This window comes from Hylaeus volcanicus, chromosome 2, assembly GCF_026283585.1.
Source record: "Hylaeus volcanicus isolate JK05 chromosome 2, UHH_iyHylVolc1.0_haploid, whole genome shotgun sequence".
In the NCBI taxonomy this organism is placed as follows: Eukaryota; Metazoa; Arthropoda; class Insecta; order Hymenoptera; family Colletidae; genus Hylaeus; species Hylaeus volcanicus.
This window is the reverse complement of record NC_071977.1, coordinates 639,518-660,395: the sequence shown is the minus strand read 5'-3', so window position 1 is coordinate 660,395 and position 20,878 is coordinate 639,518. Positions and strand designations below refer to the sequence as shown.

General features: G+C 41.3%; 2 protein-coding genes and 1 long non-coding RNA gene across 17 annotated transcripts in view; 1 reads left to right on the top strand and 2 right to left on the bottom strand.

Moving 5' to 3' along the window:
• Window positions 1-5,566, bottom strand: part of LOC128885250 (intersectin-1) — an 18,981-nt gene extending 13,415 nt beyond the window's left edge. For 6 of the 13 annotated variants that reach the window (XM_054139193.1, XM_054139201.1, XM_054139203.1 and 3 more), the window contains exons 1-6: window positions 1,919-2,247; window positions 1,743-1,798; window positions 1,375-1,528; window positions 1,138-1,286; window positions 810-1,037; window positions 399-494 (exon numbers count right to left, since the gene is read on the bottom strand). In XM_054139193.1, the coding sequence (XP_053995168.1) occupies window positions 399-494; window positions 810-1,037; window positions 1,138-1,286; window positions 1,375-1,528; window positions 1,743-1,764 (649 nt within the window). In that variant the 5' untranslated portion in view covers window positions 1,765-1,798; window positions 1,919-2,247. Of the gene's footprint in view, window positions 1-398; window positions 495-809; window positions 1,038-1,137; window positions 1,287-1,374; window positions 1,529-1,742; window positions 1,799-1,918; window positions 2,248-3,274; window positions 3,356-3,380; window positions 3,450-4,751; window positions 5,366-5,426 lie in introns of those variants that run through there. The other 7 variants (XM_054139202.1, XM_054114264.1, XM_054139194.1 and 4 more) reach the window with 6 other exon arrangements.
• On the top strand, window positions 3,500-20,878 carry LOC128872018 (organic cation transporter protein). Of its 3 annotated transcripts, none has more exons than XM_054114279.1 (10): window positions 3,500-3,903; window positions 17,070-17,780; window positions 17,889-18,180; window positions 18,344-18,602; window positions 18,826-18,994; window positions 19,083-19,316; window positions 19,508-19,722; window positions 19,799-19,980; window positions 20,111-20,247; window positions 20,315-20,878. In XM_054114279.1, the coding sequence occupies exons 2-10, from the start codon at window positions 17,638-17,640 to the stop codon at window positions 20,430-20,432; spliced, it is 1,749 nt and encodes a 582-aa protein (XP_053970254.1). In that variant the 5' UTR covers window positions 3,500-3,903; window positions 17,070-17,637; the 3' UTR covers window positions 20,433-20,878. The 3 variants fall into 3 exon arrangements, with proteins under 3 accessions (XP_053970254.1, XP_053970253.1, XP_053970252.1); XM_054114278.1 differs by lacking the exon at window positions 3,500-3,903 and adding an exon at window positions 5,610-5,741; XM_054114277.1 differs by lacking the exon at window positions 3,500-3,903 and adding an exon at window positions 14,835-15,064.
• On the bottom strand, window positions 9,368-12,669 carry LOC128872026 (uncharacterized). Its single transcript, XR_008456085.1, has 4 exons — window positions 11,590-12,669; window positions 11,177-11,448; window positions 10,463-11,057; window positions 9,368-9,962 (listed from the first exon to the last, which is right to left on the bottom strand). It is a non-coding gene; the product is annotated as an uncharacterized LOC128872026 (long non-coding RNA).

The following is a 20,878-nucleotide window of genomic DNA, read 5'->3' as shown; positions in this document are numbered from 1 at the left end:
ATACAACAACCACTCTGACGATAACAAACAGATTATTATATGCACTCGTATAAACGTTTCGTCGTATCGAATTTCCTATAGCATTCTGTTTTAGTAATTGTTAACAAATTTTTAAGCTGCCATTAATCTATATCTCTATTACAAGTCGCATTAAACATAGTACACTGAAAACAATTAAAATATAGTAATGTATTTCTCATGCAAAAATGAGTTTGTATTTAAAATTCGGAGGCATGTACCATAGCGCATCGTATCGTACCGCTGATTATACCATTCAATAAAAAAAAACTATGCCTTAAAAGAGAATAACATCTCGAGAAGCCTCAAAGAAAAGAATCGAGTAGAAGACAACCCAGATATAATAATTCGTACGCAAACATCCAGTTCTTGTAACATACCCACAGAGGGTGGTGCAGGTCGAGCAGGTGGCTTTGACGCTGTGTGAGTTGTGGCATGTGTAGTGGCAGCCACATTCTGTCTACTTTGTCGTGATGCTGTGTAGTATGATGCATAAGTAAAGTAATGCTAAATAATGCTGTTCGTTAGTTGATATGTTTTTTTTATTGAAATAGCCATTGTAACGCGATAGAAGTCGCTCTGATCCAGATGTGGCAGTAAAATTTACTTGTTATAGAAAATATCAACTGTACAGTCAACTAAGACACAACTGTATTCGTTGTGAAATATAATAGTCAACGTTAGCGGAAAGATCTAGATGAATCCTATCGTAATTTATATTATTTTCACGATATGTACTCAATTGTATACACTTTTCAAATATTCAAGCATAAAAATTCAAATTTAATTACCTGGTAACGTCATTGGCGAAGCGGGTCTAATACCGTGTCCAGGTAGCGGCCCATTTGTCGGCGGAGGACCGATAAGAGGACGTGGAACGGATCCAGCCATGGGCATTCCACCGATTAAGGGTTGCACCTGTACCGGTGGTGGACCAGTTAAATTCACTAAAGATGCAACATTATTCTGTTGTGGAATATTGGCAGCTCCATTTGTTAAATTTGTTGCGCTACTTTCACCTAGTCAAAAGTAAATGTTAAAAGATATAAAGATAAATAGAAAAAAACTATGATTGTTTATCACAGTAAGTACTCAAGTTACATGGATTCTTATACTCACTAGCAGCAAGCAATTTCAAACTTCGCACCAAAACAGGTGGCAATGATTTAGGAATCTCAAAGCCACGTAATTTTAAGTTAATTAATTTACATGCAATACTAAATTCATTTATATCCATCTTGCCATCTGCATCTGTATCCGATAAAGCCCTGAAGCAATAACACATGGTATTATAAATGTGATACTTATCAAAACAAAAACATATGTTAAAGAATTATGAAAACAAAATATAAATACCATATTTCACCAAGGATGGCAGGTGAAAGCCGAGACTTGAGCAAAAATTGTTTTGCTTGCTCTCCTGTGACAACACCATTGATGGGCTTTAAAGACTCAAACTGTTCCCTGTACCTAGCGCGTTCCATGGGTTGGACCACCCAATGATCCATATCTAAAAGAAATGAAATTGTCTTTTTATCCTTTTCACAATTAATTATTTCTAAACCAAAGCAGTCGTAGTTTGAATACAGTATATTGTTTAATCAATAACATTTAACAAATCAGAAATCATTGGCAGGTTCTGTTGTTCCTCAATAGATCTGTCAACATGACAGATCAAGACACGATTCTAAATTTCCTTGTGAACAAAGGAAAACGTGACTTACCGGGAGTTTGCGGGGTGGCCATCTCTGTTCACCCGCGGGTGACCACCAAGTTAAATCTGCAAGGAAAGAGCAAACGTGACTTTTTACGAAAACTTGGCTAGAAAGTCGAACAGGAATTCATGGTTTCAAGGTTAGGTCACGGTGATCGATCCTATCAGGAATGACTCGAGATATACCTCACGAGAGAAGAATTGTCGGTAACGCTTTCAATTTAGCGTGGATTCAATCACGAATAAATCCAATTAACCAAATAAGCGCGGGGTCGTGAACTTGAAGATTGATCGGGGCCCTAACGCACACGTATAAGAGCAAGAATTTTTCTCACGGCAGTTGTACGAACATACGACAGTGAGCCGCTTCCCTTGCTCGCTAATCCTCCTACGACTTTACGAAAGGAAATTCATGATTGCGTGTCGCGATGTTAGCGATCCTTTCCCGAGACAGCGAATCGGAAAAAATTACAGAACTCTACCGACGATACGCGGGTCGGCCCACACACTGACTGACGTACATACGTCACATTCGCGACCTCGGTTATTTCCGCGAATCTTCGGTTGGAATCGATAGCTCGCCCGAAACCATTTCGTTGATCTTCGGTAGGGATCGCCACTTCCGCAACCCTTAGTTTAAATTATGGAGGGTAGAGATAAGGAGGAATGTTAAAACTGGATGATTCGTTTAGTAGATAACTGAAAAACGACAGGTTGTGAATATAGAATTTCAATTTGTAAAAGGGCCATGCGCAGTACAATCAGAACTTGGCTGAAAAAGACAAATTATGGTTCTCTGTTTTCTTTAATTCTGTACTACTCTCACAGTTTGCGCGCCTTCAAATTTCTCCTCTCGATATTCCCAGCGCCACCTGATATCAGAAATCTGAAAACAGAGAGACACTTTCTACACATGGAGTTTGTCCTCCTTTTATCTCTCTACCCTCCATAGTTCAAATCTGCACACGCGACAATAGAAAACATTCTGTCTTTCATTTCTTGCCTTCGTTTAAAGTTCTTCTTATCTGTATTTTTAAATAACATGATAAAATAGGGTTGCTAAATTTGTTGGCAGGGCCCACACATAGCAATTGAGCTCGAGATAATGAAAGTAGCATATCTGCGATGGTTTGCTAGATTAATCTGATACGAGGTGAAGTAGTCGAAGGGATTAGATTTGTCTTCAAAATTAGCCACTTCGATTAGATAATCTCCTCGATTGCGTTTAAATTTAAAAATAAATTTTTTTAGTAGAATAATACAATGGTAACCCCATGTAGCGGTGGTACCACGTGGGATACTCGAAATGTGCTACTTTCGTATAGGCACGATTTATTGATTTGAGCCAGAGTTTGAGTTAGGTAGTACCTAGGTACTCGAGTATTCGACCCTATTCGATTATTAACGGAAATATGTATGGCGAATGCTGTGGAACTTTTATTACCTAACCTCACTACCAAAAAATGAGTAAACGAGAGATAGTCATCAAAAATTGCCAGAGAAAGTAATAAATACTGGAATCGCAACGTGGATAAAACGTACACAAACAGTTTTTATTCTCTCGAGTAATAGACAGATAGTCTGGGTGTCCGATTTATCCGGATATTAATGACACTAGTGATGAGTAGTGTGAATTATACAAAATTACGTGCGGTCTGTGCTCGACGCGTCCTTGGCTGCATCTGTTTCGTACCCGCTCTAGATAGGTGCACACGACCTGGAAATTACAAAGCTCCATTTCATTGTCAGTTAAACGTGTGCGAACATTTGAACGGGAGCGGTGAAACAACCTAAATGTACGAAAATCGTTAGGAAACATGGCGTCGAGTGTTTCGTGCAATGATCGAGATTATCCAGTCTCGATATTTCTCGTGGCTTCGAACAAAATCGGAAATCTATCGATATAGTCGATACGTGTTCGGGGAAGCGCGATCTCAATATCGATAAAAACCGTTCTTCCTGATCGATAGTGTCGAAATAATCGTTACCATTTTAAACGTGTTTTTTTTTTAAATGTAACATGATATGCGACGTTAAAACAATGTGATAAAAAGAATTGAAATAATTGGCAGAATGATTTGCTGTTCGAACCGAAATGATTCCGTGATCGAGACTTGGTTACGTATAATCGATGATCGAGGGGTCGAAATTTCATCGAATTAGCGATCTAAGTAAGTTCAATTACGTACTTATCATTTTTTATTTTACTGTACTTGAACGAATGTTACAGTGCATTTGTAGAGGTGCATTACAGATGCAAATGATATACAGGGCTTGTGTCATTATCGTCCAGCAATGACATGATCGAGAACAAAAACAGGAAGTAAATTTCTCTATCCCTCGTAAGCACCATTCTCGTAAGCTCGTAACAAAGGAAGATTTATTTTTATATTTTGACCTTTATTTATTTACTTCGGAAAAATATTCAGTAGGTTAGAATAATTCCTTGTCGAAAGTTTACTTATCGTCCAAGCTTCGATATGTTACCGATACGAGAGAAAGCTGCGATTAAAACTGCAACGTATGGTGGCGCGTTGAACGTTAGAAGTAAAAGTTTTCGATTGAATTACTGTAAAAACTATTTGGAGTGCGAAAGAAAACTTGGTATATCCTTATTAATAATTGTACTACGTAAACATAGTTGTAACAGTAACTCTTTGTATAGAGCAAGACGCGTTTGACGACTCTATCGGGATGTTGTCGCGCAACCAGACTCTAGTCCCATTCAGAGCATGTACTGTTAATGTGAGGGCGATTACGCGTTTGTCACTAGTCAATGCCAATCGTTTCGAGTCGAGCTGGTAGCGTTCCATGTCAAAGCATTACGGTACGAATTACATATACTAAACTGCAGCGAGATAGCTCGTATGCTAACCTATGCAAAAGAAAGGGGCAAAGCACGTGTTGCGTGCTTGCAACGCGATTTCAATAACTACCGTGGTTTGGAGGTAAACCATTGTCGGTTTTAATAAATGAAACGTAATTTTACTTGATTTTAATTTAAAAATTGTATACTCACGCGAAACGATTATTTTAGATACAAGCGAAGACGTACGACGTGAAGCACGATATGTAACGTTATCGCGATGAAAATGTAAAACACGATCGGTAGAAATTTGCGTCTATCGTTAGATAATTCGTATAACCTTTACGGGAGCATCGATCTTGTTTCGACTCAATTGGGTTTACTCGAACTAACAATGCCATGCGCAATCATGCACTTCTCTCCATGCTATCAAACAATATCGTCTGCATGAATCAATAATCAATCGCGGGAGCATGAGACTTGGCAAGAGGTCAAGTGTAAGTATACAGGATGAGCCGTGTAACTCGTTCCTCCCTGATCATTTTCGACACTGGTCGAGTCATTTAAATCATTTTTTATCGCGATTTATATTAATTATTCATCGACTGATCATAAACAAATGTGACACAGTCTGTCCAAAAGCAAATTATCTGAAATTTAGATAATTCCACAAACAATGAAAGTACCGAAGATGGACAAAATACGTGATTCGCCCTGTACAACCCACGGAGTACAACAGATCATTCACTTTTATTAAGTAGTTTATGATGTTGATAGGAGGCAGTCCTCAGGAACGAATAATTTCATTCGATTCGAATGGTGATAACGTTTGAAACAAGAAGATATTAACAACTTGACATTAACATAGCCAAAAGAAGAAGTACTTACAGTTTCAAGTGTACAGAAGTACACGAAATTTCTTATTAGATGAGAGTATGGCTCTTTGCTTCTAAAAATGTATGCCTGTAGAGTTCAAAGGGCGCTCTAACAGTCTCTATGTGCATTACGCATCTATGGATGCTCGATAATTCGTAAATCGCTAGGGTCGCCATCTTTCGATGGCTTTGGAAAGCGTTCAGTACCGTCATAGGGTCTTCGACCTGTCCTCCGCTCTGTTCGCGTGTGTCTTTGACGTTTTGCTGTGTACTGTAAACCTCGTGAGAGAATCCCCGAGAGATCTGCAATCACATGACAGACAGACAGGTATTAAAGGCTGCTGACTATCGTTTCGCGTGCGATGAAGACGGTCGACGATTTCACCTGTCGTGGAATCGTCACTTTCCAGTTCGTTACGCTTTATCGATTAACTGTACTCGACCGGCCGGCGAGTAGTCGCCGGGTTAACTTGGCGAACAATAAAAAACTGTTACGAACAATTTGCTGTTGCAATCATCGATTGGACAGCGACTAGTAACCGCACGTTAGACGCGTAGCTAAGTAGCATTGGCGAGAGATATCGCGTTAAACTTGTAATTATATCATTGATCACTTCTCTTAAATAATCTGGGTCACTGGCACGTGAATATTGCACCGGGCGTCTGCTTGCTGAGATCGACAACGCGCACGCGCGCGGTACAAAATACACGCGGGAGAATATTCTACGACGAGGCGTAAACATTATGGAAACATCTCGCTCGAAATGTCTGTGACATTGAATGGGTCAACACATTCTTCTGAATCGTAGAAAGTATAACTGTATCCACTCTTGAGGTCTGTCCGATATTTGGATTTGTATCGTGAAACAATATTTGTTCACCCTATGAAAAACTACACGTTGACATACGTCAAATGAAGTACTTTTGCTTCTACGTCCAATCTTTTCAGTCAGTGATGTGTACGCGTATTTACACAGAACTATTCTCGCGAGGCGTATCCAAAGTGTCCAAATGTAAAGGTAACAAATTAAGCAAATGAACTTTATACTTTGTACTTGCTAACCAGGTTTGATGCTTGTGCACCTTGATTATTTCATCCTTGGCAGAATTACGACAGAGTGAGAATTGCGAATATTAAAGTTACTCTTTTAGAAATGTACGCCTCGCGTGAGAATAAATAATACGTGTATCGACGCGTAAACATGTTAATGAGAAGACAAATTTCGCGATATTTAACTTTTAAGCCACTCGATATTATCCATGAACGACACTCTACATCAGCAATGTTTGTAAAGCGTTCGCGTTACGGTTATCTCTTCGACAAATTGTTTGTTGTTCACCTTGAATTTTTAATAGCATATAAAATGCGTTAACAATGAACAATTTTTCTTCGTTCCAACCAAACACGCGTATGCTGAAGAATGAATGTGAATCTATTGCCATGTAGAGTATTGTTCTAGATGAAGTGCAATGTATGAAATGTAGCGAATCGAATTCTAAAATAGGATACTTCACCTTGCATTCTCATTTTGAGCAGTTAAATTACTCCGCTTCGCGCGTCGTATTTCTAGGAATGTTGCGCAATGTATAGAGATTTCTATTCGATTGGCTATTCTATTCTTGTACATTTATCCTATTTCGTCCCGCGAGATAGGCCGTTAATCGCCGGATAATAATAATTTAAACATTCACGTCAACAGAGCAATGTAAAAGAAGCGATGAATCTTTCGACATGGAATTGCGAGTACCTTAAATACGATACATCAAAGAAAGCAATCTTTTCGCTAATTAATTGACAAATTAATTGTATCCTCCAGGACAGTAACACGAAAGTCTTTTTATCCCAGAACCGTCAAGTTCATAAAGGACAAATCGAAGTTAATTAAGTCCTGGCGGAAAGAAATTATTAATCGCGTCCAGACAGTTGTTTATTGTTCGGAAAGTTGAAGAAATCCTGAAATAGGTGCTCCTAGAATAAACGCCCTTCAGAAATTCGCCACAAAATCGTTTCCAATGAAACAGATTGAACGGTATAATACTACAAAGTAACTCGTATAATGGTCACGTTGCCAGGAGGAAACCGCGCGTGGCCACGGTTAGTAAAAGGAAGCGAAAAGAATTCCTCTACTTAACTTGTTTCATTTAATGCATCACGTATCGAGTCGCTTATTAACTCTTCTCTAGCACCTGTCAATATTATTTCTGATTTTAGATCGCATGTAGTCAGTGTAAACACGCTCGTTGCGTATATTCGAGGGAGATCCCCCAATTGGCAGGCTGTTCGCGCAATACTTTTAGATAGGACCGAATTTTATCAGCCTGCAGGACTGTTCAATACCAACGTAAAGTCTAAACGAAGCCTAAGTGAACTACCCCTGATAGCAGCGATAAACAGGCGTCTTTCTTTACGGTTGTCCGTGGCAAAAACTGTCAGCAGCAATGCGAGACGAGTGGTGGTGCGTCCGAGACGCTTAATCGAATGCCTCGAGCCGATCTCGAGAGCTCCAGTGTCTGTATTTCTGTCCTGAAATTCCGTCGAGGGGGATGCGAATACCTACGCAGATTTGTTGCCTCCTCCGCGGGTGTAGATCACGGGAGCGCCCTTGCAAGGACAGCGGCCTTTCAGGGCTTTCAGGCCTTTCGGGGCGACCGCTTGAAGCGAGCGAAACAGAGCCAAGAGGCGAGTAGAGTCGAGACGAGTATAGACCCGGAGTCCTCTCCCCTCCACGCCGCGTCTTGCAACTTACACTCTCTTTTTCTCTCTCCGCCAGCCGGGTCCATTCTTCTCTCCTTTCATTTACCCCTCCCCGACGCTCGGCTCGGACTACGCGCTTCCCTTCTTTTCTTTCGTTCGTTCTTTCTTTCCTCCTCTGCGGCTCGCAGGAAACCAGTCGCGATTTTTCACGCGGTGGGAACTAGAAGCCGCTCCCTACTATAAATAGCCTTCGAGTTCGCTCTCGAGCCTCTGGTCTCGGCCTCCAACGGCGATGGGAGTAGCTAAAAGGGGGTAGCCGTCCATGGGCGCCGACGCACTGACGGTTTCAGTATTATTTTTTATCACCTGCGATCCGTCTAATTTCACGTTACGCTCGTAAGGACACCGATTTTCTTCGTCGATTCTTTTTCCATGCTCGTCGATGAAACGATCCCACGATGTGAATTTTCGGTGGAAAAATCGGACCAGTGTTCGATCGTTCCCAAACTTCTACAGTACCGGGGCACGTTTCATAAACATAAACAGAAACATAAACATACAGCGAATCATCTTCGCCCAGCTGCTGACTCGCTGACTCGCTGAAATGTTTCTTCTTTCGTATTTTTATCGACGAGGATTCCATAATGTTTATCCCAGAAGTGCGATGCGCATAGAACCGGCTTTAAGCCAATTGGACCGATTTCTTCCGATCGGGCCCTGCGCCCAAGTTAACATTTTTAATCAATCACTCCGCTAAAACAGACCTTGGCTGTGAACTTGAAGGCACCGCCAAAAATGTTCCCAATCGAGCACCGCAGCTCCTGGACCCCGGATGTACATGGATAGCTGCTCGTAATTTAATTTGGTAATCGCGATGATATCGAACGAACGTTCTAGTCGTTCGATTGAAATGTTGCGTTTAGGCAAATAAAAGCTATGGTTTTAACGCGACTTATTATCACAGTCGATTGATTGTTGGAGGAACATCGCTACATTGGACGACGGAGACAGGACGCATCGGTTTCGTTCACATTACAGCAATCTTATCGGGGATCGCGATATCGGTAATGTCGACGAATAGAATGCTGCTTTCGCGTGCAGCTGTCAATCGTTTACCTTCGACAGAGACGTTAAACTCCCTTCGTTAATTTAATAAAAAGAAATCCTTGTATCCTTGCAAAAGAAATCCTTGTATCGTCGGTTAAAAGGGATTTTTCGTAATAAGGACATCACCGTTCCAAAGTTGATACTTTTATTAAAACGTCGCATTTAAACGCAAAGTATTTATAAGATGAAATCTATCAGCTTCCAGCTGAATTTTATAGTAGTCGAGCGCGGACTCTCAGGATTGAGCGTCGGCTAAAACAAGCGAGCATTAAAGTGTTAACATTGATTGAGTAGCCGTCCTAAGGTCAAATCTCTATGAACTTTCTATTGTTCGTTCAACTCAAAGACGAAGTTGCGGGGGTAAACAAAGCCACGTGACTGGGATACAGAGACGATCAAATTACTGCTACTTTTGTACATAAATAATATAAACAACCGCTTACGAAGGCCCTAATCCTTCTACCACCGCTTTTTTTCCGTGTTTCGACACAGCGTACGTCGCGCCTACTACAGACTGCTAGCTCGAATGTGTCGACACAGCTCGCCAGTGGAATTCCGATCACGTATCAATCTGTTGTTTACATTCACTTGGTATTTAAGTTGAACAAATACTTGCTTGACATTCTCGCAGGATTGCTATCTCTTGATCGCAACAAAAGGAAACCCAAGATATTCGTTGCAATAAGATGGCCATCCGTTGATATCATTTTGCGATCGAAATAGATATTCTAGATGCTGCAAGCGCCTCTGCAGCAAACATACGCGAAATAGATCGATAGTTAGGACGTTAGCAACAGCCACAAGTTCGATACGAATGCTATATATCATTCTTTACTGTATTATAAAATGAATACATCGAAAAGTTAGAGTCTATCGAGTGTTCTCCCTGAGCCTGGCCGCTCTTGTGACACTCTCTACAAACGATCAATTGAAACGTGCTTCGGTGCGTCTTAGTTGACGCCAATTAAGATCTCGATACGCCGTTCATCAAACCATTGAATCTCAATCGGCTCGATTGGAAACATTTAATGTTCGTTATCTTTTTCTACTACGTACGTAATCGCTCGAGTCTCGTGTCGGCTAATCTCGACTTCATTCCATTATAATTACAGGAGAAAATCTCTCGTACAACGAGAAGTAAGCTTCAATCGAAGATTAATCGATCGAAAGACAGCTTCGCGCGTACATACGTGGGTCTAACTATCGTCAGGATATGTTGACGATGGTGTCATGCTAGAAACTCTCACCTTTGATCGTTAAAACCTTCAGTAGTTGCTTGCTGCGACCGTGGGTTCGATGTTGACGGTCAATTAAGCTATAAGCAGTGCCTCATGACACGAAATCGCTTAGAAAGAACGGCTGTTTCGCCCCGATTGCTTTTGTATCGTTGAGAGCGATTCGTTATTCCTAGATGAAGATAATTACTTCGTTGAAGATATCGCTGAAAATTATTTCCTTCCGCAGCATCGCATGTCTCACGGCAGTCCGTTGGACACCTTCAGGAGCTCCCAGAGTGTGTCTTTTTCATTTCTGGATAATTGTACCGGATAAGGACAATTCTGTATCCTTAAGTCGACAATGGACCGATTCGACGTCGATGCTATGTAGCGTACTACTTTTGACTGAACGCCGTCCTCGAGGAAAGGTTTCTCGATAGTCTCCGAACTTCCGCGCGGTTTCCTTAAGCTCACCTCCGCGTGGAGTGGACATTAGCCCACCCGATGTTAGAATAAATTGCTGGCTCGGTAAATGCTGTCTCAACTATCAATTTTCGTATTCGCTGCGGCGTGCGTTGTCAATGTCAAACCAACCCAACCGATTATAAGGACTATTACAGTTGTTCTAACGGAAAGAAAAATGTCGATGGTACGCTCAACTCTAAGCTCGATAAACGTTTTTATCAAACCTATACCAAATGGGTTTTCATCTCTAAGATAACACGATTCTAAGATTCTACTTACTTCAGTTACACTCTGTATGGTCCAGAGATGCTCGCAGATCAGGCTGCGGCGATTGCTCGTTGAAATGTTCGAGCCAAGGTACAGGAGGTTTACGACAGTCCAAGAATCCTCGGTTTATGGTGTCGCCAGCGATAAAATAATTTCTAAAGCGCGACGGTCTCTCCACGGGCTTCGTCTGTAGCTACATCTGCACCCTGCACCGCGACGTGCCTGAATCGTTCCACGTTTGTCGAATAATTTTCCCACGACATAGGCGTTTCATTCACTTCCAGCTATCGGCAATAAAATTTCACGACCTTTGAAACTAGTCACATCCGGTTTACGACTTTGAGATACGAGCTGCCCGCCTTAACCTCGCTATACTACGATCAATAGGTTGTGATTTAACGAGTAGTTGGTGCAAAATTTCTTACCACTGTTTGCTTCCTTTCAGATCGGGTGACTTCTTCCTTCTAGTATCGATCTTCCTGTAACGATTCATATTTTAATGTAATTTTTTAAAAATATTTTTTCTGGTAAATGGTTCGGGTCGTTTATAGAATAAAGGTTGATTAATAGGATTGCGTCAGGTGAATCTAAGTGGTGTAACAGTACGGGTATAATTTGCTTGGTCTCTCATTTCAGAGTCGATCACAAATTCCTACTAATTCGACAAAATTACCGTTCGTAAAAAAAAGAAATAAAAAACGACGAGCAAGTGGAACAACGAACCAGGTCAAACATTTTCCGCGCCCTCACGAACGTTTTCTAGTTAATAACCCTAATTTCGTTTCGCGAGCAGCAAAGAATTGGAGTAACGCGGATCCGGTAGCGCGAAACGTGCAATTACGTTTTTCTTTTCGAACATCGCATGAGACAAAGTACACATTACCGTATATAGCTCTTAATGCGACGGGGAGCATAATGTGGCGTCTGTATCGTTCCGTTTCGGTCTTCTCTAATGCTTTTACTCGAACGAGTCCGCTGCAAATTACATCTCTTCGACCTCCTTTGTACTCGTCCTTCGCAGGGATCGCGGATGAGCCGAGAATTGTAATTTACAAGATCTCCTCGTCCTTGTTTTTTGCGTTTCCGCGCTCTTCTGAATAATTTACATTTTCTTGCAGCTATACTCGCTCGATTCGTATTCAACGAAAACAAAATGGTGGAAAAATTAGAATTTCCGATGAATTGGAACCATCGTGGGTTTTCCCCCCAAAAAACTGAGGGTCAAGCAGTATGAAGCAACCGAAGAGCTTCCATTCGCGAAGGATTGGGTCTTCTAATGTGTTCTTGAGTGCTCATAAATATCCCGCGAGTCCCGTGGCACGTCCTCGCAGGATCTTGAAGGTATACCAAGCCCTGGGTCGCATTCTTCAGTCTAATTCTCCGGTCCTAAACCTTCGAGAATGATCGTAAAATTTGCCGAAGCATACTATACGACGACGTGGTCGGTACACTGCGAACGCAAGCGACCACTTTCTATCTTGTCATCGTTTTCACCGCCGTTGGTGGATTCGTATCATTCGTCAAGCTATTCAGTTACTTCGATGCTAATTCTTCGAGCTAAAACTGTACTTATAAAGCCTAACTATAATTACAAATAGATTGTATCGATTGGTTACTTCGCTTGATAACATCTTCTTGCAAGGCTGGAACGTTCTCCTCTTCGTTTTAACTAATCGCTGCTTATTCTATCTGCGTCTATCTACGTTATTATTAGATCCGTTAGGATAACGCGTTGAAACCGATCCCATGAATGCGTATAATTAATCGTTCTTGTAATTTCCTTTGCAATCCAGACGTGGCTATTTTGCTGGCGCCTGGTGCATCGGAAAGACGCAGAAATTCCTGTGTACTTTTTATTGAAACGCTATATTTAGAACCATATTTACGCAACCTATTTATACACTAGTTTCATTCTAAAGAAAGCTTATGTACATTGCGTATAGGAGTAAATTCATTCTTTCATCCTTGTTTTATTTAACTCTTCGCTATGCAAGAATTTTATTTACTTTTGCAAGGCGGTGAATCGTTCGAGCGACTAACCACCGCGCTTGGATGGACATATTCTGGGTGCCTACTCGAGTTAGTTACCATGCTGCAAAGAGTTAATTCTATTCCTATTTTACCTTCTCCCCACTTTTGCCTTCTCTAGTCCTTCTCACTCCTGTATTCCGTGAACGTAGGAATGACTATAAGCGAATGCATTTAATCGTTTTGTACATATACTTCTCTTTCCTGGAACAACGGTTATTTTGTTAGGTTTCCAATGAAAGGTTTCAAACAGAAGACGGTCGAAAATCACGATTGAAATGCAATCTTTCGCGTGGCTTCGGGGGTTTAGCGGTAATCGAAGGGATTACTTATCAATCGCTTGATCCATGGAGCAACAGGTTTGCTGGCCACTGTTAAGAACGAGCTCGCAGTGTCCAGTGAAACGAAGAGGATGGAGCAAAGGTAGAATCTTCGGCCACGACCAAGTCATCGGTATTCGAGACATCCATTTAGGACGGGCGAGGGTAGGAGAACGGTGGTGGGAGTAGTTGTCGTTAGCGATGCTGATGACCGTGACGGAAAACCGGGGGCCAACGACTCGACCATACAGAAATCGACGTCTACATCGAGTTAACACCTAGAAGACCGTTTTGTACTTCCAAACCAGACGTTATTACTTAATTTATGGCTCTGAGGTCACCTACAGCCGTTGGCTTTTCTAGGACCTCTTAGCTAATCGTGGTGCTTCATTATATTGTAAGAGGACGTATAGCCATTTATTTGGTACGGTTATCTACGTGAACAGTAGCAGTTTTATTTGTTCGCTATTGTATGCTCGGTTGGTGACATATTAACCTTTTCTAATGTTATTGGCAAGGGCACGAAGCACCTAATTGTAGAATGTAGAAGAATTCCAATTTGTCTAATGTTGGCACTCAGCCTCTTCGATACTTCCACTCTACGTTTTATATTTAATTTATCGCGCGTATCCACGATTTGCGATCGAATTGCAATTACTTGCTTAAACAACCGTCTGAAAAATTTCTGCGAACTTGCAGGTGCGATCCCTTTCTTCGTTAATTTTACACAAGTCTAAATGCAGGAACAGGCTAAATATAGACTCGGACCTGAGAGACCACTATTCCAGAATTACGCCTAACGTCCCCTACTCGGATTCTGATCATTCATCTCATTAAACTTAGGTTTGTTCAGCTTTTCGTTTCGATTTTTCAACGATTATCGTTGTATCGTACTTACTGCACGCTGCCTCTGTTAAACTGTAACAGAGCTTTTCGCTAAGGAACTTTAACAATTAATCTGGATAGAAATCTGGATAGAATTCGTAAATTCCGGTAAAAATACAAACACGAGTTACGCGACGAATGTTAAATTCTATAGTTTCCAATAGCCCTGTAGATATTCCCATACGAATCAGTCTAGAAGTCAACGCGTTATAATGGACTTTTATACGGGAAAACACAAAATTTTCAAACCGTGTAGTATAGGGCATGAAAGGCGTTGGTGGGCGTCAGGTAACAGCGTGAAGGAAACTGAGGGCAAAAAACGAGGGTTGCAAGGATTATAGGGGTTCGTTGGACTTATGGTGGTGGGCTGTCGGCGCCACTGGCACGAGAAACGGTCGTACACTTCTGTTCCTGTGTATCGCTGGCCAAAGTGAACCGGTGCCGGCAGTCGTCGTCCGTCCTTCGTGCGCGTAGCCTCGCTTCACGTTCGTCTATCGAGACTCTGACAAGTGTGACACAGCGCGCGACCCGAGTGAACTCGCCACCGCGAGGGGGAGACTTTCTTCTGGGAGAGCTTCGGTTGCGTGTGTGCAATCCATTTACCCGTATCCGCCACGGAGCACCAGTTACTCGTCGTGTTCTACTCGCCGACACGTGACGTTCACGAGTACGTTCATTTATTCGCATTCTAAGCACCAGTGGTACTTAGAGGGTACAGCATTCTTAGAGGGACTTGACCGTTTTCGTAAAGAGGGGCGCGATATCCGTGTCTAAGTACTTTCAGAGGCGACTGAAAGAGTACTCGCTGTACTCTGGAGCATAATAGAATAGTAATAATCCACTAGTCAGGTGTACATTGATTTTCAGTATCTGGGGTGGAATCGATGGTGCGACTTCCTTGACCTACTCGTTGCGTCTACCTGCAATTTAAATGGTGATAGTATCTGATCTCGAGCTTTTCGATAGAGGAGCGTTGAGAGTAATCACTCTACTTTGTAATCGGATTTACTCACCGCGCTTCGAAGACCACCAGAATGCTGTTGTACGAGTTCACCGTTTATCTTTTGAGACACTCACTCTTGTTCGAAAATTTCCCTCGAGTTACTCGTTTAATTTTTGCTTAGTGAGCAGGTAATCGATGAACAATTGGGTAACGTTTGGGAATTGCGTCACCGAGCGTTGGGATTTTCGATAACCACGGACGTTTCGAACATCTGTTAGACTAGACAAGGAAAGATAAATTTCGTAAAATGCTTGCGAAACTTTGGGTTGTTGATACACGAGTCAAGTAACCTTGGATCATTTGAGTAAAACGCGTAGCTGATTAATTTCGGTGAAATACGCTTCTTCGGGGCCGCTTACTTCGAGATGAGCTGTACTTTTTTTTCCAAACGAAGATAGAAAAGCTGTTGCATGGTTTTCGTCTGATCACATCTTGGCCACGAACGCTATCGCTGCGTGCAATTTCTCCTTTCCCTGAAAACACACGACTCCTTAATTAGAATAGAAATACTATAGAAACTATTATAGATACTGCAGAGTTAGATATGAACGAAGTAAAAGTCCTAAATTAAAGACACTATAATTCCAAAAGTACATGTTCTATATATTCCAATTTAAGAGTGTAATAAAATCGTTTGTCATCAGAATTCGGAATGATATAGCTGACCACTCGATAAAACCAAAGGACAAGCGACGCCATTGACATTCTCCGGTCAACGTGCGAAACGTCGCACACTTTCTTCGGGAAGTATAAATGAAATTGCATAAGAGCCACGACACGCGTATGCGCGCAATGCCTACGATCCTATCGTCGAGTCGATTCATGTAAAATAACCGTACCTGGCAATCTAATTCATCCCACGTGTTGAATGGGACTGTAAATAAACATGGTTAGCGGAGAATAAATAATCCATAGCTCTTCGTACCATTAATTAATGGAACTTACGATAATTAAACGGTGGAAGAACATTGTAGAGTAATTTAAAATAAATCCACGTAGCAATGAAAATTAGTCAGGTGTACATCGTGGATTTAAACGTCCCGTCGTCCATGTATTGACACTCACGAGAAAAGCACGTGTTACGCGCCAATTTCATTTATGATAGATAACGACAAATAGTGTCTTCATCGACTTATTGGATTTAGATTAACGAGTTAGATTATTTATACATTCTAGATAAGTGTTTAGTGATCGATACGAGATACGAAGAATATACAATTCAACGAATTTGTCGAGTCTATAAATAGAAAGCTTCTCTTTGTTCGTGGAAAGTTAATCATTTACCCTTTTTGTTTATTGCAATTCGGACGATGTTTTGGTGGAACCCTCTCCTATGCACGACGTCTCATGGTCAGGTTTATTTAAAACCGGTAAACATAACAGTGTGTGCGTTAAATCCATTTGCATTCTTAATGGTTCGATAATACGCGCGACATGTTGCAATACTCGTCTCGTCCTGTAATATAAAAGGTATCTCCGTTGAATAAGGTCATTGTCGCGTCACTACGATAATCATTTTTGATTTGATCTTTCTTTAAAACGTCAAGCATGTTATAGCCGCAGAGTTTTTCTTTCTAAAAAAGTTTATAAAACAGTGATCGTCTTCCCTGCAAAAACTTTCCTCTTCGAATAAACACGATCGTCACGAAATCGTTTTCCTTGTTTTCAGACCGAAAGAGGAAAATCTACCTGCAGCGGAACACGAGTCAGCACAATCAATCGCTACGTCCAATATACATTTACGAGTCAACGAATTTCGTAATTAGCGCGTCCGTACCGTCATCCGTGACAAACATACGTTCCACATTCCAGGATATCGAGCTCGAACGGTGAAGAGCTACCTACCCCCATGGACGCACCTACCAAGACCATATTCCCATAGAAGTGATCCACGTTTCGCTAAGAATGACACGTATCGCAGAAGAGTCTCGTCTCGTAACACGGATCAAGAACACTTAGAGAATCGAACGAATCGAGAAGTTAAAATTAAACAGGAAAGCATCTTCTTTGTTCACGAAGAAAGGAAGGGGAGTTCCTCGAAGTTGATATCGAAGGATCAGTAATTCGACTTGCAAGCACAGGATAGGTCCGAGGACCTACTCGCGGCAAGAAATCATTATCACCATCGAGACGGATTCGACGATAGCAAGAAATTGTTTCAGAAACGCATCCCCGAGCAAGAGGACCACGGGGACTAGGAGTCGCAAACGCAGAAGAATAAAAGGCATCAAAGAAAAATGGCGTACGACGACGTTATCCTTCGCATGGGCGAATTTGGTCGCTACCAGCGCAGGATTTACCTCTTACTCTGCCTTCCGGCGATATCCTGCGCCTTTCACAAGATCGCTGGTGTCTTCCTCAGCGCGAAAATGAACTCTAGGTCAGAGTCTGCTGAAAAAAAAAAATATTCTTTTTAAAAAGAAAGTTGATTCTGAAATTAACGTTCGAGTTATCTTTAAAGGGAGTTAAAATGAAATTCTGGTTTTAGGTGCTTGCTGCCACATGAAAATGTGGAGAACGCAACGTACATGTTACCACAAAGCGTGATGAACGCAAGCTATCCATGGGACTACGAGCTGAAAGGATCGTCGCAGTGCTACAGACGCGACGTTCCTGATGTCGTTAACCAAACAACGATCGACAGGTACGTCGATACGTCGACCGACGACTCACCTATCCAAAAACCCTTTTCTCCAAATTGTCTCAACACCCAAGGAGTAATACCGTGCGATGAATACGTCTACGACAGAAGCAAATACAAAAGTACCACTACGTCTGAGGTACGTCTGGCATGCTTTCCTTATTCGTCACCTTGTTCGTTCGATAGTCTTTCGTTCAAGATTAAATTTATGCTATCCTATCCGTTGTGTACATAACAAACGTTTAATCCTGTTAACGAAGGTCTAACGTGTAAAGTTGTCTGTTTTGTTTATTTCTTTTCAGTGGAACTTAGTTTGCGACAGAGCATGGTTGAAAGCTACGGGGGATTCTTTGTTCATGGTAGGAGTCATGCTTGGCTCAATGATTTTCGGTGGTTTGTCCGATAAGTATGGGCGTAGACCAATTTTCTTCCTGTCTTTAGTCATACAGCTGGTCGGCGGTATACTAGTCGCAGTTGCACCCGAGTTTATTTCCTACGTTATCTTCAGATTGATAGTTGGCTCAACCACTAGCGGGGTCTTTTTAGTTGCCTATGTCATAGGTAAATTATCATACAATTAATAAAACGATGGACTGAGTAATAAATTCACTCTGATTTCCAGAGACAGTATCCATCCTATTGCATTCTAAAAAAACAAGTCAAGAAATCTATAATAGTACGAGTCAAATTATTACTCGATCCAATAAATGCTTGTATCTGATTTAAATATATTATTAACGTTAATAACATTCGATACTATGCTGAGAATGACGTTGCTGTTTAGCCTTGGAAATGGTAGGTCCAAGGAAGCGTTTAGTAGCTGGAGTCGGTTGCCAACTATTCTTCACGACTGGATACATTCTCACTGCTGGTTTTGCGTATTTTATAACCGACTGGAGAATGCTACAAGTCGCTATCACTGTGCCAAGCATTGCGTTTCTTCTGTACTGGTGGTAAGCAATAAATAGTAAACAATGTCAATGAATTGAACCAATGATCGTAACGCAAACAAGTTTTCTATTATTAATGTTGTCGTTATAGGTTCATTCCTGAATCTGCGCGTTGGTTGTTAACCAAAGGCCGCGTGCAAGAAGCGAAAGATCTCTTGCAGGGCGCATCTTTAGAAAACGGCGTGGAAATGCCGATCGAGGTACTGGACTCTCTTCTTAATAATAACAGCGAGGAAAGCGCTCCAGATTATAAGAAACCGTCGTTGTTCGACCTCTTCCGGTATCCAAATTTGAGGCGGAAAAGTATCTTACTATTTTTCAATTGGTAATGTTTACCTCGTCTCTCCTCGATACCTTGAAGGCTGTGCGAAGCTGAAAGCTCGTTGAACTATTGAAAATGATGTCAGAACTCTTAATTATTTATGAGCATCCATAAAGCGAGCTGTCAGCTTTACATAAGCTACCTTGAAGCGTAATAAATTAACGAGTATGGTAACGTGATCTCAATCTTTCTAGGCTTGTAAACAGCGGTACCTACTACGGATTATCCTGGCACGTATCCAACCTCGGTGGTAACGAATACGTTAATTTCCTAATTTCCGGGCTCGTGGAAGTGCCCGCGTATACGTTTCTAATTTTCACCTTAAATCGTTGGGGGAGAAAGTTAATCTTGTGCGGATGTATGTTGATATCTGGAATGGCGTTGCTCGCTATCCTGTTTGTACCTGCTGGTTAGTAGAGGCAATCCGTTTTATTTTGTATTCTATTGAAATGTGAAACTCAATCGTCGCGTATGAATGCTTCCAGATGCTCAGTGGCTCGTCGTGTGTCTCGCGATGATCGGTAAACTCACCATCACGTCCTCCTATGGTGCAATTTATGTTTTTACTGCCGAACAATTTCCCACGGTCATTCGAAACGTCGGTCTCGGAGCGAGTTCAACTTTCGCTCGAATCGGTGGTGTAATTGCCCCGTACGTCATACATCTGGTAAATGAACTTTACTTGCAACACATATACTACTCGAAACATTCCTCCCTTTTGTAAAATCAAATCTAAAAACATATTTCCGCAAGATTAGTTGCTCTTTTCAAATATTCAATGATGCTGTGATTCACAGTCTGAAATCTGGATGCCTCTACCCTTTGTCATTTTTGGATCGTGCGTGCTTCTTGGTGGAATGATGTCGCTACTCCTTCCAGAAACACTGAACAAGAAGCTTCCAGAGTCCATACAGGATGGAGAGTTGTTTGGAAAGTATGTTGGTTTATAACCTTTAATCGTTTGATCACTTCCATTTTACCATTATTATGCTTCACTTCAGGAAAACTCCGAAGAAGAAAAAGAAACAACAATTAGATATAGAACAGTTAAACGAAGTGGATGTGATAAAACCATTAAAACCACAGGAGAACGGTGTTCACGAGAAGCAAAACGGATGACATTAATTTCCAAGGGAAACGTTGGTTATGCTCAAAATATCTATTTGAATCTTGTTTGACCGTATTTTAGGTACCTTTGCCTGTACGTGTCTCGCGTATGCGAATCTTAGCGTGTATCGGACCATTACAAAACTGCATCAACGAATCCTCCTATTAAACTTTCGAACTGCATGACTAACAATGTAGGAATTATCGAACTGAGGGACTAAAAAAAAAACACCTACATTGAACAATTCAACTTGTTTTTAACGTATTAAATGTAAAAAGGTAAAATTACCTTCTGTTTATATATACACACAAAATACACACCTATGTAAGTAACAACGCACGAAAGTTCTGCCAACAAACATATCATTTTCTCTACTATCTGAGTGTTGTTTACGTATTAAGTGCCCTTTAAATGTAAACCTGTAAAAGCTTCCTTGAAAAATTCGCACGAAAATCGA